Source organism: Mytilus galloprovincialis, chromosome 4 (genome assembly GCF_965363235.1).
Source record: "Mytilus galloprovincialis chromosome 4, xbMytGall1.hap1.1, whole genome shotgun sequence".
Classification (NCBI taxonomy): Eukaryota; Metazoa; Mollusca; class Bivalvia; order Mytilida; family Mytilidae; genus Mytilus; species Mytilus galloprovincialis.
In genome coordinates this window covers 26520648-26540274 of record NC_134841.1, presented here as the reverse complement: position 1 = coordinate 26540274, position 19627 = coordinate 26520648, and the positions used below count along the sequence as shown (strand labels likewise).

General features: G+C 30.5%; 1 protein-coding gene across 1 annotated transcript; it reads right to left on the bottom strand.

Moving 5' to 3' along the window:
* Positions 1–73: 73 nt before the first annotated feature.
* LOC143071720 (hillarin-like) lies at positions 74–10085 on the bottom strand. The gene is made up of 9 exons (XM_076246223.1): positions 9986–10085; positions 9443–9535; positions 8682–8786; positions 7992–8218; positions 5635–7006; positions 3471–3636; positions 2689–2969; positions 2180–2362; positions 74–347 (listed from the first exon to the last, which is right to left on the bottom strand). The coding sequence occupies exons 2-9, from the start codon at positions 9533–9535 to the stop codon at positions 222–224; spliced, it is 2553 nt and encodes an 850-aa protein (XP_076102338.1). The 5' UTR covers positions 9986–10085; the 3' UTR covers positions 74–221.
* Positions 10086–19627: the final 9542 nt, after the last annotated feature.

Sequence of the window (19627 nt, the reverse complement as noted above, 5' to 3'; positions counted from 1 at the left end):
ATATTTGGCCATAGTTTTTTTCAGCTCCATTAATAGGTAAGGTTGAGGAGAGATATGTCATTCATACAACAAATTATTTAAAAAGCTTTTAATACAATAAACATCCATAATTTAACTGATCCCAAATTTCTAATGGCAAAAAAAAAAATGTTTATTTTCACTGAAAAAAGTGATTTGTAAATTATTTGTAAATGAATTGAACAATAAATATCAAGAGAATTCTATTTGTAATATGTTCTACCATTTAACATATATCTGTCTCTCGCTGTTAATAAAGAATCAAAGTTTTGTGACATTTTTCTTGGCGAGAAGGTTCCCTCTTCCATTTCATCTAATACATTCCTTGCCTGTAACACAAGAAAATTTTAATTAGTATTAAACTAATATATAAGCAATAGTCTTAGTTATATTTGGTTTTGAAATTGATACTAGATATATAATCTGGAAATCCAGAAAACTGGTTACAGTGCTATAACCAATAAAATGATTTTCTGAATATTTTCCCTTGGTATATATGTCATACTTAATTATGACTGATTAACATTTCTTACTACTACTGCAGAGAGTACCATCCACTCATTAGTCCTGATCTGCTATTGTAGTTTGTGTAATTTTATTTTTGGTCCTCAGTGTTCTTTGACCTTGGCCGTTTTGGCCTTTTCTTGATTCACACCTGGCTGGTGGGTCTTTTGTAGACTGGACCTGCATTTTGCTCGGATACAGAATTTCAATTCTGGTATCTATATGATGAGTTTATTTATTAACTATAACAAAAGTCACAAATCCTTTCAGACAAAGTTATATAGGCATTTGTGTGAAATTCAAACCAACAAACATGGAGAAAAATATAGGATCGCAAAAGAAGTGAGTAAAGCTGTGTCAATATGGTTTCAAATTCTCCTAAAAATGCCATAATTGTCCTGTGATTTGAGGGACATGTCCAGAAGTAAATGATATGTTTGTATAACTTGCAGTTAATTATTATTTTTTTGTTTGTGGAAGACAATAATGATAATGGTAGCATGTCTGTCTACTATTCTTAGCTAAGTGTGAGAGGTATTGACATTTTCCCCTTGGTATATTTGTCCAACGTTATTTTGACTGATATAAAATTTACATTTGTTACTACTACTGCTGAGAGTACCAGTACCACCCACTCAGTCGTCCTGATCATCATTTTTAGTTTGTGTAATTCAACTATAACTAAGGTTACAATTCCCTCAGACAAAGTTGAATAGGCATTTTTTTTAAATTCAAACAAACAAACATGGGACAAATAGTTGGGATCACAAAACACAAAAGGAGTGAGAAAATCTGTGTCAATATTGTAAGCATCTTCTCCTAAAAATGCCTCTATTGTCCAGTGATTCATGAGCCATGTCCAGAAGTAAATGACTTGCAGAGAAGGCTAACTTCTTGTCTCTCGCCGACAACGCTTCTATCATGTTGACTATTATTAGCTAAGTGTGAAAGGTATTGCCACACATGTTTTACTCCGGAGACAGGACGTTATATTTTAATCTGGTTAATCAATTTGATATACATTGTAATACGTCTGTATCATGATGGGTAATAAAGAGAGCAATACATTTCTGTACTGTTTGAATAAGAGCTTCCTTATTCATTTAACACTGGCGTTTATAGGATAATTGTTTTAAACATTTAAAATCTTAGTAAGATGACCACACAAGTCTACCATACTGACGTCAGGGGAATTGATGTGATCAGCACTTTAAACATGTACAAAGAAACTAATAGCTAGTTGTTTTAATGATAAATCTGTTTTCAACGTTGATGGTCCATTGAAGGGTCTGACTGCCCTAAGAGTGGCCCAACTCCAGTCATGTTGAAGATATTTACCTGTTTGTAGAATTTACCTTTGAATTCAAGAAGGTACATTGTAGACATTTTACCTATTGATAGAAGGTGATAACCCCATTACATTGAAACCCATGAAACCAAGATTAAAGTTTAGATATTTACACATTGGTAGAATGTTACAATCTTAGTCAAATCTGACTGACACCTAGGAATTCAAGATGATATTTGTATCTACTCATTGATAAAATGTGGCAGCAGCGTACATTAACCAATAGAAATCAAGATGGTATTTTGTAGATATTTACCCATTATTTGAACGTGACAACCTATCAATTCAAGATATATGACAGTTACTTACCCATTGGTAGAACGTGGCGGCTCCAGCACTTGCATGTTTGACTTCCATAACATCCACCCCCCGTAACTTCCTAGCAGCAAGCTGTATGATATCTGGAGTAATAGATCCTGTATAGTTCTTTATACGGATTATAATGCTGTTGTCATGCTGCTTTCTAAGTAAATGTTGAATATTGCCCCATTCCTATAAAAATAAAGGAACATGTTAACGTTTCTGTGATAAAATGGTCTGCGTTATTTTCTGAAATAGGAGGGAGGATATGGAAGGATTTTATTTGAAGGAACACTTTTAGGAATTTTGGATCTCAATGCTCTTCAACTTCGTACTTTATTTCCCTTTTTTTTTACTTTTTTGGATTCGAGCGACACTGATGCGTCTGGCGTATATATAAAATTTAGTCCTGGTATCTATGATGAGTTTATTAAGTATATTTAAATCTGACATTCAAAGTAACTAAACTTAATCTGCTGAATTACCGGTATTTGATATTTCATACAATTAAAACTCACTTTGAGATATTTCGGAGTTTCTCCCAGTAATATGTAAGTTGCCTGCATTGTGTTGACTACCCCTTTTGGTGGATGTGCATAGTTTTCTATTTCTGATATTGTCCATTGTTTCAATTCTAACACATCATGTGAAAACATTTCTAATGTTTCTAAGTGAGCCTTCAAGTCCTCTGCTGCATCCATGTTTGGTTTAAGGAGTCTAGCAAACCTACTCTTCTTAGCTGCTACAACAGCTCTGCCTAATGTTTTTATGTGTCTCCTGTTGATTCCATCTCGCAAGTCTGCAAATTATAAAATTTCTTTCTCATGATTAACATATATATGCCATGCTTTTCAGAAAAATATATTCTTATGGATGTACTTCGATGTCATTCTGGTATTGTTTGCTTTCTATTTCGTTGACGTATACTCACATCTTTTTTTCTGCATATTGAAAACACTTTTTATTTTGCAAATAAATACCGTATGAGTACTGCGCCCCAAAAGGTGTATCCTAGATGAAATAAAAATGTACAGAGTACTTATGACATCATGTAAAAAAGGAGACGCTGTCAACGCACCACTTTTGGAGTTCACGCGATCACTAGGTTTCTTGATTTATCTTATTCGTATATTGGAATTTTACCATCCATAAAGCAACTGCTGCATTAGTATGACAACATTTCTTCAATCCTTTAACAATGACCCAATGAAAGAAGATGAACAACTCACAAATAATGTTATGATATGCACTATTAGAAAAAGAAATACAGAGTTCTATTTTCCCGTCTGCTTCTACTAACCTCTCCTAAGTCGAATGAATGCCAGTCTCTTTTTACCTCTTCTGACATCCTCATCTTCTGTGGGCATTTCTTTTAGAACACTTTGGATAGCATCTTCTAACTCCTCAACGTTATCTCCTATACATGCCGCTTTCAGTCGATATTTGGCTTTTTTTATTGGTACAGGCTGCAAAAAAAACCCAGACATTTGCTTAAAGAAATTTCGTGGAGAGATGAAAATTCATTGCTTTTTCCAAATACAACATAAAATTCATTCATTTCTTTTGGTTGTGTAACATGAAAAAAGCACATAAAACAAATCCCTGTATATTGCCATATCCATGTTTGCAGACAACTTCGACGTTCTTTAACAGAAACCTACTCATATACTAAACTTATAATTTGGATATGTGCTAAAAGCCACATCAAATGTTTCCATTCTAAATCTAAAGTTCACCTCAACAAAATGTTGACATTTACTAGAGATGATTAAAAGGATATACGGGGATGTAGTAAACTCACAAAAATACTGAACTCCAAGGAAAATTCAAAATGGATAAATGTCAATATTGATCAATATTGCAACACAAAGACACAACTAATAAACATTTAGAGGTGAGCGTGCAATCTCCGACAATATAATGACTATGCAATATATTGTCTTTTTTTGTTAAATTGTGCTTTTGGGTTACTGTGTAACTGACCATTATCATTTTATTCTGGTTATGTAAACTTTTTCGTTACTGCTTTATGTATTTAACATAAAAAAGGGTTTATTTATGGCAAGCAGTTTTACTATTTATTCTAACTTCAAGATATCTCATATAATATATAAGACATCTCATATAATATATAAGATATCTTATATAATCCAGTTGTTTTAAGATATCTCATATAATTTAAAAGATATCTCATATAATTTTCTTATATACTTTATAAGATATCTTCAAAAGTTTATAAGATATCTTCTAAAGTTTATAAGATATCTTATAAAAACTGGATTATATAACATATCTCACATAAGATATCTTATATATTATATGAGATATGCCCGGGTCCTCCACCATCTGATATACCTGACTTAGGTTTGGGGGACTAAAGACGAAGTATATAGATTGTAAATAAAAAGAAGAACTTTCAAATTATGATCCTTTTACTTTGGATTCAAACGCCAAAAGAGGCTGATACATGTAATCATCACAACAATCATGGTTAAGACAATACATATATCTCATATAATATATAAGACATCTCATATAATATATAAGATATCTTATATAATCCAGTTGTTTTAAGATATCTCATATAATCTAAAAGATATCTCATATAATTTTCTTATATACTTTATAAGATATCTTCTAAAGTTTATAAGATATCTTATATGATTATGATCCTTTTACTTTGGATTCAAACGCCAAAAGAGGCTGATACATGTAATCATCACAACAATCATGGTTAAGACAATACATATTTAAACTTATATAGTTTATATAAGATATCTTATAAAGAAAATTATATGAGATATCTTATAAACTATATAAGATATATTATAAAGAAAATTATATGAGATATCTTATAAACTATATAAGATATCTTATAAAGTATATAAGATATCTTATAAACTATATGAGATATCTTATAAAGTTTATTAGATATCTTGAAGTTAGAATAAATAGTAAAACGGCTTGCCATATTTATTGCAGTTTAGAAATTGCTATTTTCAAGTTATGGAACATTTCAATATTAATCGTCACCTAATAACTTCTTACTTATTTCTTAATATCTTTTTACTTATTTCGTTTGTTTATTTTGTTCATCAACATTGATTATTTTTTGTTAGTATATCTATAAGAGTATCATTGACAAGAAATAACTCGAAATTCATATATGGTAAGCTATTCTAGGTCATCTTAGAAAATTTTATTTGCATTATTCATACGTTGTTCCCATGCATTTCCAATGGAGGTTTCGTAAGCTCCAAACGCAGAGAGAAAAGAGCTGTTTTAAAAACCAATATACATCTACGATTTTTTACAGATCGTAAATGTACTTTAGAGAGCAGTAAACAAGTTGTGTGTGGTCATCTTTAAAAACTTTATTTTTTTATTTGTCAAATGTTATTTATTTGTGTAAAAAATAACCTATTTAAAATGATATGTATTTTGTATTTTTGGATGGAGCTTACCTCTCTTTGTAACTTCCCGATTGAACTTTTGAGATCCTTGTCTGTAAAGAGGTAGTTAACAGCATTAACGTATTCGTTGAATTGATTGTTGAAGACGTATATACTAAGGACGTAGTCCCCCTCATTTAGAGCACTCACTTTAAAATCCAGTTCTCTATTAGTAAGGCTATATGACAGCTGTTTTGCTACGTCTTTCTTGTCAAGGGCACTGTGTGTCAGTTCACATTTCATGTCGATGTGGCGAAGTAGGATAAATTTAACAACATAATCTTCTTTTTGGTACATTGGTATAACCCCTACTTCATGTGAGGGTAGGTAGAGACCTAACGATTCTGACAGAGCCTGTGGACCCCATCCTGTACTACCCGGGTGAATTGGAATAGATGTGCAGTATCTTCTTACTTCTAAACATTCTATTTCTGTATCAACAATCCACTTTGAGTAATCGTTCGTTTTAGCAGTTGCAAATATGACTAATCGGAAAAATCCTTTAGTTGGACATCTTAAATGAACTGTCCATATATCAAAGTCTTGGTAAAGAAGCACAAAAGATCCTTCAAAACTGGGCGTTTTTCTACCACCAAGCTGTGTTAGTTCATATCCAAGCTTCATTGTGCGTTGATTTTCCTTGATTTTATTTTTTAGTTTGAAAGTAAGAATTCCATCTCTGCTGACGTATTTCGTGATCTGATCAGCCGGATTACAGAACCCAATTTCATGGTAGGCAACACTTATATGCGGATATTCTAAAAATCTTTTTATTTCCACTGGTTTTTGTAGTAACTGCCATTCTCGAAGGTCAGGAAAGCAATGCAATATAATCTCCCGTGGTTCTATTAAGAAAAATGTTTCATTAAAGACACGTTTAGTCCTTCGAACAAAAATAATGTCTTGAGGTTCTGTTTCTTCATCTGCCTCGTCGTCAATTTTGAGAAGTTTAGTGTACATCCCAGTATCTAGAACAAGATCGGGGTTCCCTTCTGCTCGAACCTTTCTTCTTTTCAGAGCTCTTGAAGGAGCAGGAGTTACAGATTTTACGATTCGTTTGTTTCCTATTTTAGTCTTTTTCCTTGGCTTGAATTTATTTGTGTTTGGAAGAAAAGCCACTCTTAAAGGGTCAACTGTATTCCAGTCTTCTGACCAAGGTCGTGGTCCAGGAATGAAGTTACCACCATCCTCAATTGATTCCCAAGAATTTTCAACGCGCCTTGGGGAAGGAGTGCAAATCAAAAACGGATGAACGAACCCCCAGTCCCCATCTAGACATACTGCACACCACGTACATTGGAAATCCACTGGATCAATCCTGGATGGAGCGAAATGTGACGATTTGTATATTCCTCTTACAATCACACAAGGTATATTCACCTGTCTGTGATATAATAAAGATAAAATACATGTATTAGTTAATGTTAGCTAATTAAACAACCTTTATACATATATCATTTTTTTATGAATTATCCTAGAACGTTAGATTTCTGAACTGTCGCATCATATTTGTCCAGGTACATTATGAATAGGTCATTTACAAGTTGGATGATTGGCAAGCGATAAATAAACTATCATAGATAGCAGGATAGAAATTTTATATTTACGCCAGACGGGCGTTTCGTCTACAAAAGATTCATCAATAACGATCGAATAAAAAAAATGATAAAAAGGCCAAATAGAGTACATATTTTAGAAATAAAGTCAAAAAAAAAAACCCACTATTCTTCAACCGAAAGTAACAGTAAGGCTTTTAACACAAGTACTACGACTCACTACATGTTCATTGACGTTAGGGCAGGGAAGTATCAACTAATTACATACTATAACGACAAAAGAAAACTATATTGTGATAACGTGTCACATTCGAATGATTTGAATATAATGCTCTTCAACTTCGTACTTTATTTCGCCTTTTTAACTTTTTATTCGAGCGTTACTGATGAGTCTTTTGTAGACGCGAAACTCGCGTCATGCACAAATACAAAATTGCAATCCTGACTTCTATTATGAGTTTATTTACAACCACTGGGTCGATGCCACTGTTGGTGAAGTTTTTTATTCCCCCCAAGGGTATCACCAGCCCAGCAGTCAGTACTTTTGTGTTTACATGAATTATCATTGATATGGGTTCATATAAATGTAGTAAAATACGCCAAAAAAAGTCTCATATATACATTGTATTCATATCAATTTAGTCAGTCATTGACATAATGGAAACGTAAAAATGCGTGAACACTAAATTTCATAATACTTCAAGTGCATTATAACAACTGGGATATAGAAAACCCACATCTTGTAATTCTGTAGTACTTTTGTGTGACGGATTGAGTCGTGTGAATAACAGAAATTGAACATTTTGCACTCACCTACACATTTGAGTAAGCAGTGCCGAAAACGTTCCAGTTTTATTTTTGATCATTTTCATATATCCTAAAGGGGTTTGTGGGGATGGCGACCCAGGGTACAGTCTTGTACGGATTTTCTGACAACTAATCCACACAACAAATGATCGAACTATTTCTATTTCGTCGAATTCTGGTTTCACAAGGTATTTACACAGTTTCTCGTAACTTATCGCTAAACCAGCAGGTGCCTGAAAACAGAAATATACAAATGTATGTGCATCCTACAGATAAAACATTTTACTGGGAGACCGTTCTCTTGTAAAGAAAAAGAGAATTGCTTATTTAAAGGCTGAATGAATAAGAACTTTGCCGTGTGAAGATGTAATAAATTATATTTCATACAGTAACTATAAACAGAATCTTAACTATTAATTTGGCAATAATCTAATTCTTCTAAGTTTTGTATAAAATCAACACCTACATTTTTCAACCAACATCCTTGAAACTTAACATGAAGATTGCACATATGCTGAAGTTGGGCACAATTTCTCGTAACTAATCACTAAACCATTGTCTAATCTTTCAGCTTGAAAGTTTTCATTTACTTTATTAAGCATTCGAAACCCACCCATTACGGTAAATCCAAATATCTTAAATAGGAAGTACATACATGAATTCACAAGGAGGATCAAGAAGGCAAAACATACTTACCGTAAGGGCGTGGCTATCTACTACATTGAAGTCGTATTCCGATAGGTCAAATTCTGCTCCAACATGGGGTGAAGGGTAATGTGGTAGGTTCATAGGTATGTTCAACTGAAATAAAAATAGTGATTTTATTGGACAAATACATATAATAGTTATAAAAGGTACCAGTATTATAATTTATAGTCTGAGTGTATATCAATAATGACTACTATTGTGGTGGAAAAATAGTAAAATAACAAAAATACTCTGAGGAAGTTCGTAATAAAATTGCAAAATCAAAAGCCCCAAAACATCAAACGGATGGATAACAACAGTCATATTCCTGACTTTCTTATGTGGAAACGGTGGATTAAACCTGGTTTTGTAGCTAGCTAAACCTATCACATGTATGGCAGTCGAAAATGTGCATTTATATTGACAATGAACTTTGAACAAAACAAACAAATATATATAAATGGGTAAAAATTTTAAAAATAAGGGTACAGCAGTCAACATTGGGTATAAATTTAATCATTTCGAAAAACAAATCGGGAGTAACGGTAAACCGTAAGTTGTTCGATCAGCAATATTTAAGAATTCTGAATGAGATGGAAACGAAGGTTGGTGGTTTAGTCTGTGCACTCTGATTGTTTGTTTGCCACGAAATTGCACATATACATAGCAAGTTATGATAAACCACAAACATTTCATTATCAAATGTTGGGTATATGTTGTTTCAGAAATGTTAGCGATATATATAAAAGATTGATGTAAGCATATCATACAGTATCAAGTCCTTGTTCTAAGTCCCAATGCCCTTCTTGTGGCAACTCTTCGTCTGCATTAGCCTCAGCTAATTGGGATTCCCCACAGCCCATCTGTAAATTAAAACGTACAGGAAATGTGCGAGCTGAATGTTCAAACCATTATAAATTATACTCTTTTTTATATTCTGAAAATGCTTTCTTTTGCAACAAAATTAATATTTTCTTGTTATAAAAATGATAAATATATATACCTGGACATTTTTAATATGTGTGTGTATCTGTACGATTTATTTCACAAGTTCAAATCGATCGAATCATTACAAAAAAGCCGATTGAATATCAGTCAATATGTTTTTGAGTTTGCCATTGTTTAGTACATTTTGTGATTCGTTGAACTATAATATAATATATGATATCGATATCACAAAAAAATAATCAAACTTATGTCATTAAATTTTCCGTCTTATAAATAGGATTTTTTTTATCCGATTACTTAAATTATTATACAACAGAATATAAAATAGATGTAATATTGTTTAATAATGAAAAGTAGCTACTTACCGTCGTAAAGTTTTGATAAGTCGTATTACTTCATCATGTTCATGCTGGAAACAGAATTTCAAACTTTAAAATTCACTGATCTTTATATTTTCTATTGTTTTACTTTTTCAATAGTCATTGTTTTAACTAAATGGCATAGAACGACATAGTTTCATATTTAAATACACTAGTATATATATAGCCTCTTGCAATGGGTCATCTTACTTCGGCATTACAAAGATAAAATAAAAAGTTATTCATAGTTCAGCTATCGGGTTTATATGTCACTAATGTTTAATCCGACGTTGGTATTGGACTTGTCCGTCGGACAAAAACCTAAATGGTATTCCACACCTATGCATTTATGTTGCAGGAAATGCTTATTACTTTTTTGCATGTTTTTTTTTTTTAATTTTGCATTAAACTATCTCGGAAAGACAAGCCATTTATAGCTTTAGTCATTTTAATTCCGGTAGAATGTGGTTTTGGTTAGAAATGACTTCTTTTTTTATATATTTTTTAAACAAATGCTTTAGATTTGACAAGTAAAGCTTATATTTGAATCATCTTGAAATACACACCATTATAATTGGGTAATATATGCACCAATATTGATTGATGTAGATGTGATACATAAATTTAGGGGATATTGGTGATGTTGTAATACAACATTAGTGGAGGTTGGTGATTTTTTTTATTGTATTTATCAGAGATTGATGAAGTTGGTATACAATGTACGTAGAGATTGATGAAGTTGGTATTCAATTTATGGGACATTGATCGAGTTGGTATACAATTTACGTAGAGATTGTTGAAGTTGGTATACAATTTACGTAGAGATTGATGAAGTTGATATACAATTAATGTAGAGATTGATGAAGTTGGTACACAATTTACGTTGATATTGATGAAGTTGGTATACAATTTACGTAGAGATTGTTGAAGTTGGTATACAATTTACGTTGATATTGATGAAGTTGATATACGATTTATGTAGAGATTGATGAAGTTGTTATACAATTTATGTAGAGATCGATAAAGTTGGTATACAATTTACGTAGAGATTGATGAAGTTGTTATACAATTTATGTAGAGATTGATGAAGTTGATATACAAGTTACGTAGAGATTGATGAAGTTGGTATACAAATTATGTATAGATTGATGAAGTTGATATACAATTTACGTTGATATTGATGAAGTTGGTATAAAATTTACGTTGATATTGATGAAGTTGGTATATAATTTATGTAGAGATTGATGAAGTTGGTATACAAATTACGTAGAGATTGATTAAGTTGGTACACAATTTATATAGAGATTGATGAAGTTGGTATACAATTTACGTAGAGATTGATGAAGTTGGTAAACAATTTATGTATAGATTGATGAAGTTGATATACAATTTACGTTGATATTGATGAAGTTGGTATAAAATTTACGTTGATATTGATGAAGTTGGTATACAATTTATGTAGAGATTGATGAAGTTGGTATACAAATTACGTAGAGATTGATGAAGTTGGTACACAATTTATATAGAGATTGATGAAGTTGGTATACAATTTACGTAGAGATTGATGAAGTTGGTACACAATTTATATAGAGATTGATGAAGTTGGTACACAATTTATATAGAGATTGATGAAGTTGGTATACAATTTACGTAGAGATTGATGAAGTTGGTACACAATTTATATAGAGATTGATGAAGTTGATATACAATTTACGTAGAGATTGATGAAGTTGGTATACAATTTATGTAGAGATTGATGAAGTTGATATACAATTTACGTAGAGATTGATGAAGTTGTTATACAATTTATGTAGAGATTGATGAAGTTGTTATACAATTTATGTAGAGATCGATAAAGTTGGTATACAATTTACGTAGAGATTGATGAAGTTGTTATACAATTTATGTAGAGATTGATGAAGTTGATATACAATTTATGTAGAGATTGATGAAGTTGATATACAATTTACGTTGATATTGATGAAGTTGGTATAAAATTTATGTATAGATTGATGAAGTTGATATACAATTTACGTTGATATTGATGAAGTTGGTATAAAATTTACGTTGATATTGATGAAGTTGGTATACAATTTATGTAGAGATTGATGAAGTTGGTATACAAATTACGTAGAGATTGATGAAGTTGGTACACAATTTATATAGAGATTGATGAAGTTGGTATACAATTTACGTAGAGATTGATGAAGTTGGTAAACAATTTATGTAGAGATTGATGAAGTTGATATACAATTTACGTTGATATTGATGAAGTTGGTATAAAATTTACGTTGATATTGATGAAGTTGGTATACAATTTATGTAGAGATTGATGAAGTTGGTATACAAATTACGTAGAGATTGATGAAGTTGGTACACAATTTATATAGAGATTGATGAAGTTGGTATACAATTTACGTAGAGATTGATGAAGTTGGTAAACAATTTATGTAGAGATTGATGAAGTTGATATACAATTTACGTTGATATTGATGAAGTTGGTATAAAATTTACGTTGATATTTATGAAGTTGGTATACAATTTATGTAGAGATTGATGAAGTTGGTATACAAATTACGTAGAGATTGATGAAGTTGGTACACAATTTATATAGAGATTGATGAAGTTGGTATACAATTTACGTAGAGATTGATGAAGTTGATATACAATTAACGTAGAGATTGATAAAGTTGGTATACAATTTACGTAGAGATTGATGAAGTTGGTATACAATTTATGTAGAGATTGATGAAGTTAGTACACAATTTTAGTAGATATTGATGAAGTTGGTATACAATTTTAGTAGAGATTGATGAAGTTGGTATACAATTTATGTAGAGATTGATGAAGTTGGTACACAATTTTAGTAGAGATTGATGAAGTTGGTATACAATTTTACGTAGAGATTGGTCTACATTTGAAAATGCCTGTACCAATTCAGGAGTATGACAGTTGCTGACAGTCCATTCGTTTAATGTGCTTTATCATTTGATTTTGCCATTTGATTAGGGACTTTCCGTTTTGAATTTTCCTCGGAGTTCAGTATTTTTGTAATATTACTTTTTGATGAAGTTTTTTTTTATATACAATTTACGTAGAGCGATTAATAAAGTTGGTATACAATTTACGTAGAGATGAATTTGGTATAAAATTTACGTAAAGATTGAGGAAACTGGTATAAAAACTTATGTAGAGATTGTTGAAGTTATTATAAAAATTTCAGTAGAGATTGATGAATTTGTTTCACAAATTATGTATAGATTGATCAAGTTGGTATACAATTTACGTAGATATTGATGAAGTTGGTATATGATTTTACATAGTTATTGATGAAGTTGCTATAGAATAGAATAGAATAGAATATTTTTATTTCCCAAATTACAGGGCCCATAAAGGGCATAAAATGAGATACAATTGATTAACATAATAGGCAACAACAACAATAATAGCGGCATATACATATATATATTTAGAATAAAAGCATTGGTCACAACCAGAGCCAAAAACCACACACATATATATATATATATATATATATATATATATATATATATATATATATATAAAAGAATAAAATTACATTATATGCATTTATTCTCAAATTATTTACTTGACTTAGTGTCAGTGTTCATACCTAATCTCCTTAATTCAAAACAGTCACAAATATAACAGCCCAGTTTTTCCATAAGAGTTACATTTTCTTGGGTCAAGAGCCATAAAAATTTAGAAGATTTATTTAAAATTATAAAATTATAACAATTGTTAGAAATGTCTTGAAATTTTCTTCCCTTTGAATATCATAAAGAGGGCATTCTAATGAAAAATGAAGCTCATCTTCAACTTTACCAAGTGAGCTATTGGAACAAAGACACTCATATCTTTCGATATGTTTTTTTGCCGTTTTGCTATTTATTCTTACTTCAAGATGTCTCATAAACTTTGTAAGATATCTTATATAGTTTATAAGATATCTCATATGATTTATCAGATATCTTATATAATTGTCTTTATATGATATCTTATAAACTATATGATATATCTTATAAACTATATAAGATATCTTATATAAAAATTGTTTATAAGATATCTCATATACTTTATAAGATATCTTATAAACTTTAGAATATATCTTATAAAGTATATAAGATATCTTATAAAGTATATAAGATATCATATAAACTTTATGAGATATCTTATATAACGTTAAAGATATCTTATATAACATTAAAGATATCTTAGATAATATACAAGTGTGGACACAGATGAGTGTGGATAGTATGTTTGGATGTTTGACAGTATCTTATGCCAAAAGGAAGTTTTATGTTTTCCTATATGGTGTTATTAACTGTGTTGCACGATGACAACCAACCAGAGCATCAGGAGTATTGTTTATCTAATATTTAGTTTTTATGTTCAAGACGGGCATGGAAGAGACAGTAATTACATTAGTTACCAAATGATTATGATAGCATATGTTCCACATCTTTGATTTTGGATACATTTTATAGCTAGGAGAGCATCACATAATAGGTTCATTTTTTCATCTGTTTTTTTTTTCTAAATGGGAGATGATATATAAATTTGATAACATGATATAAGGAGCCTGTAATTCAGTGGTTGTCGTTTGTTTGTGTGTTACATATTCGATTTTCATATATTTTTTTTAACATAAATAAGGCCGTTTGTTTTCTCGTATGAATTGTTTTACATTGTCATTTCGGGGCCTTTTATAGCTGATAATGGGGTATTGGCTTTGCTCATTGTTGATGGCCATATGGTGACCTGCTGTTGTTTATTTCTGTGTCATTTTGGTCTCTTGTGGAGAAATGTCTAATTGGCAGTCATACCACATTTTTTTATATGTATTTGCTTACTATTTGTATGGTTCTATTTATATTATTTTGTGGTGGATCATCAGTATCATTAGTAAAGAAAATTGTTAAAATGTTCCTCAGATGAGAATACATTTATTGGTTTTTAGTAATGACAATGCCTGACATGATGCTTGGGGATAGATGACCTAGGAAGTAACCTTTTGTGCTGATTTTTATCAATTCTTTGATAATATCTCCTCCAAATCTGGTAAATAATATATGAGATATCTTATAAAAATGAAATTATATAAGATATCTTATATATTAAAGGAGATATCTTGAAATTCGAATAAATAGTAAAACGGCTTACCATAGTGAGCGCTTATTCTTAATTTACAAATTGATATCTTTTTTTAAATCCTCTAGTTCTAAATATTTTTTTTTTTTAAAACATTTTTTAATAGAAAAATAAGTACAAGCTTCCCTTTTTCGGAGTTAATTGTTTGATACTTCAGTTTATTCCAAAATGTTAAATAACTTTTACATAGTTTATTTGTAATATACTGACATAAAGAACCAATCGATTGGTCAATTTGGTAATTCAATTTCTCTCTGAATATAATCTATACTAGAATACCAAGTATTCACATTAGAACTATGTAACTGTTTACAACATATAAATGCATCAAATAATAATCCTTCTTTCAAACGTTCCAGTCTATGACAATATTTTAAAATTGACAAAATTATAGTAAAATACATAGGAATAAAGTAAAAAAATTGGAACTGTAGAGTGAATACAAAAACTTGATCTTAATCAGTATTGTAATATTGAATGTATTTTGAGCAAGTCTGTTATTAAAGATATTGAAAACAAACTATTTATTGTGTACCAAAATAATTTGCATTTAAATTTACTAGCTAATGAAAGCAGTAAATTGCGTACTTACAGGTTATTAAATTAAAATTGTACAGAAAAATATTTAAGTATTACTCATGATGCCCGGTAAATATAAAAGTGCATATGCTAAATTTAGAGCAGGTGTTGCTCCGATTAAAATTGAAACTGGCTGATATGAAGGTATAGATGTAAATGAAAGATTTTGTTTTAATTGTAGAAAAAATGATTTGAATATAATTGAAGATGAAAAACATGTTTTATTAGAAGGCCCAGAATAAGCAGATTTGCGAACGATATTTTTTAACAGTGTATGTAATATAGAAAGTAGCTTTAGTAATTTATGTATTGAAGAAAAGTTTTTATTTTTGTTTCATGATGATAGAGTTTGTTATTTTACAGCCAAAATCTACCATGAAGTACCTTTTAAGAGAAAGTGTATTTTATACTCGTAATAAGTGTATATAATGTTGTTTGTTTTCTTTTGTGTAATTGTTTTAATAGTATGGTGTTTTATGCTAAGATATATTGATATACAGCCCGTAACAGAGTAGTGATCGAATTCGCGTTTCTTTACCGTCAGAATAAGTTACGTTATCGACAAACTTATTTCAGAAGTGACATAATTTAATTTTCTTCATCGACAAAATATTTCATGTCCAACGTTTAAGTTTTCATTGTTTAAGTCGAAGTTTTTTTTTAACACAGTAAAACATTTTTTATAATCAACCTCTGTCATTGGCATTTTCATTAAAATCATTTCAGTGTTTATTTAAAGTTAAATTTATTTTCAAATCTCTTCTGTTTAAAATTGTCGAAACTTCCGTTTAAGGTTTCTGTGGTAAACTATCTATTCTATAGTTAGGACCATTTTATAATAAATACCCTTTTGTACATGAATACTTTCTTTATAGAAGTATAGATCTGCTGGTTATAGATTTTTTTTTATAACTTTCATTATTGTGACGACGCGCTATGAAATTCAGATTAATTTATAAATGAAGTTGTATATAAATTTTTGGTCATAATAAGATTTATTCCTATGAAGAATAAATCCGGTTATCGGAGGAAAGTGGGCTTACGTTTTGGGAGTTGTCCCGCTTTGAACACGTGGTGGAACTTGTTATGTATTATGAGTCACGTTAATTATTTTAACCTTGATAACTGTGACGTCATCATTCTTTCTTTACCACGTACGATACAGCAGAGGGAAGACGCAAAAAATTGGGTTACGTATGAATTAACTAATGTTTGTTTCAAAAGTTAATAATATTTCTTTGATTTGGTATATGAAATGGATGTCTTTCAAAAAATCTTATTTTACTGAAAAGGTTCGGAAAGTTTGAAAGATAGGAAAAGCACTAGTTGTAAAGATTTTATATCTTTTGTTGTTTCTTCTGTAAAGAGTTTCTAAATATTTCATTGTAAATTTTTAATTGTTGGTTTAATTCAGTGGAAATCATGAATTATATTTCCAAAAATAGAAATTTTAACAGACCCGTAATTTCAGATAAAAACTGCGCACATGGTTTTAAAGACACGTGTCGCATGGACGTCTGCGATTTTAAAACTATCGTTATATGAAATGTTTCATCTGCTACACAGCAAGCAATTTAAAGAGAAACCAATAATGAATAAATGTATGAAGTTTATAAAATATACAGATCTAACATTGTTGGGTTGATGTTTAGACGAGTTGTATAGATATTATAACTGTTCAACGGTCGTTTCACTAATATTATTGTATATAGTAATTTTTCAGTTTTAAAAACCAAACATCTTATGGAAATCGGGAAAGCATATCGTATGTCACAAAGGCCCATTAAAAGTCCTTATAAATGCGGCCAAAGGCAAAGGGTACAGCAGAGGGGCGTACCGACACCGTTGGGAAACAGATCTAGCAATGTCGTTGGACAGCATACTTCCACGCAAGTTTTAGCTACATGTATGATGACTCCAGAACTTAGGAATGAAGTTGTTCAGATTGTCAATGGCAATGCCCTTATTCACTCTCCAGCTACTGTTAGTGTTACATCTCCTGACTCAGTCAATGAAAGGCAACAATCGAATACAGGTATAACACAAAGTTCTAATATTTGCCAATAACTAGTGCAAATGATAATCTATGTTTAAATGTTTCACAAAACTCGGAACAAAATAATTAATGGTGAATATGTAGATTTAGGTATATATTGCTTTAATAAAAATTCAGGCACAGAACAGTAGATACAAATGGACAGCTGATTATCCAAACTAAACTAAGTAAAAAGATTACTGATATTAACACATGGATAGATGCTTTCCTTATTTACATAAGTATTTATGTTGGTGTACATTTAGAAGATGCACCTTACTTAACCGAATACATACATGTTAAGATATTTTGTGTATCCGTGTTTCCAGTGCAAAATTTACAAAATCTCTCATTAGAGGGTATTGTTGGTCTTGCATACCTACCAGTTTCTATTGATAATGAGTGTGCACTTATTCTTAATTTAGTGATAAATAAAAAGTTAACCACAGTTTCCATCTTTTATCTTAGATAGTTCAAATTTAATTTAATTTTGTAGAAATCTTCTAGTTTCTGTTTGAAATTACTATTACAATGCTTGTTAAAGGGTATTCCAATATTTATTTCATTAATTCAGATAATTTATTAGACCACAAATTTTCTCTGTACTAAGTTGATATTTTAATAGGATTGATTGATTATTGGTTGCTTAATGTCCAGTGGCAAATATTTCAGGCATATCTATCAGGACGAATATTTACACAGTGTCTGTAAATTGTGTCATTTTAGGATAATTTAGTTTGTATCAAGCGGATACATTGTTATGACACAGTGTCTGTAAATTATGTCTTTTTAGAATAACTAAGTTTGTATCAAGGAGATATTCTGGTAGGACACAGTGTCTGTAAATTGTGTCTTTTTAGGATAATCTAGTTTGTATCAATTAGATCCATTGATAGGACAAAGTGTCTGTAAATTGTGTCTTTTAAGGATAATATAGTTTGTATCAAGTAGATATGTTGATAGGACAGTGTCTGTAAATTGTGTCTTTTAAGGATAATATAGTTTGTTTCAATTAGATATGTTGATAGGACAGTGTCTGTAAATTGTGTCTTTTAAGGATAATATAGTTTGTATCAAGTAGATATGTTGATAGGACAGTGTCTGTAAATTGTGTCTTTTAAGGATAATATAGTTTGTATCAAGTAGATATGTTGATAGGACAGTGTCTGTAAATTGTGTCTTTTAAGGATAATATAGTTTGTATCAAGTAGATATGTTGATAGGACACAAGTGTCTGTAAATTGTGTCTTTTAAGGATAATATAGTTTGTATCAAGTAGATATGTTGATAGGACACAGTGTCTGAAAATTGTGTCTTTTAAGGATAATACAGTTTGTATCGAGTAGATATGTTGATAGGACAGTGTCTGTAAATTGTGTCTTTTAAGGATAATATAGTTTGTATCAAGTAGATATGTTGATAGGACACAGTGTCTGTAAATTGTGTCTTTTTAGGATAATTTAGTTTGTATCAAGTAGATACATTGATAGGACAATGTCTGTAAATTGTGTCTTTTAAGGATAATATAGTTTGTATCAAGTAGATATGTTGATAGGACAGTGTCTGTAAATTGTGTTTTTTAAGGATTATTTAGTTTGTATCAAGTAGATATGTTGATAGTATACAGTGTCTGTAAATTGTGTCTTTTAAGGATAATATAGTTTGTATCAAGTAGATATGTTGATAGGACACAGTGTCTGTAAATTGTGTCTTTTAAGGATAATATAGTTTGTATCAAGTAGATATTTTGATGGGACACAGTGTCTGTAAATTGTGTCTTTTAAGGATATTTTAGTTTGTATCAAGTAGATACATTGATATGACACAGTGTCTGTAAATTGTGTCTTTTAAGGATAATTTAG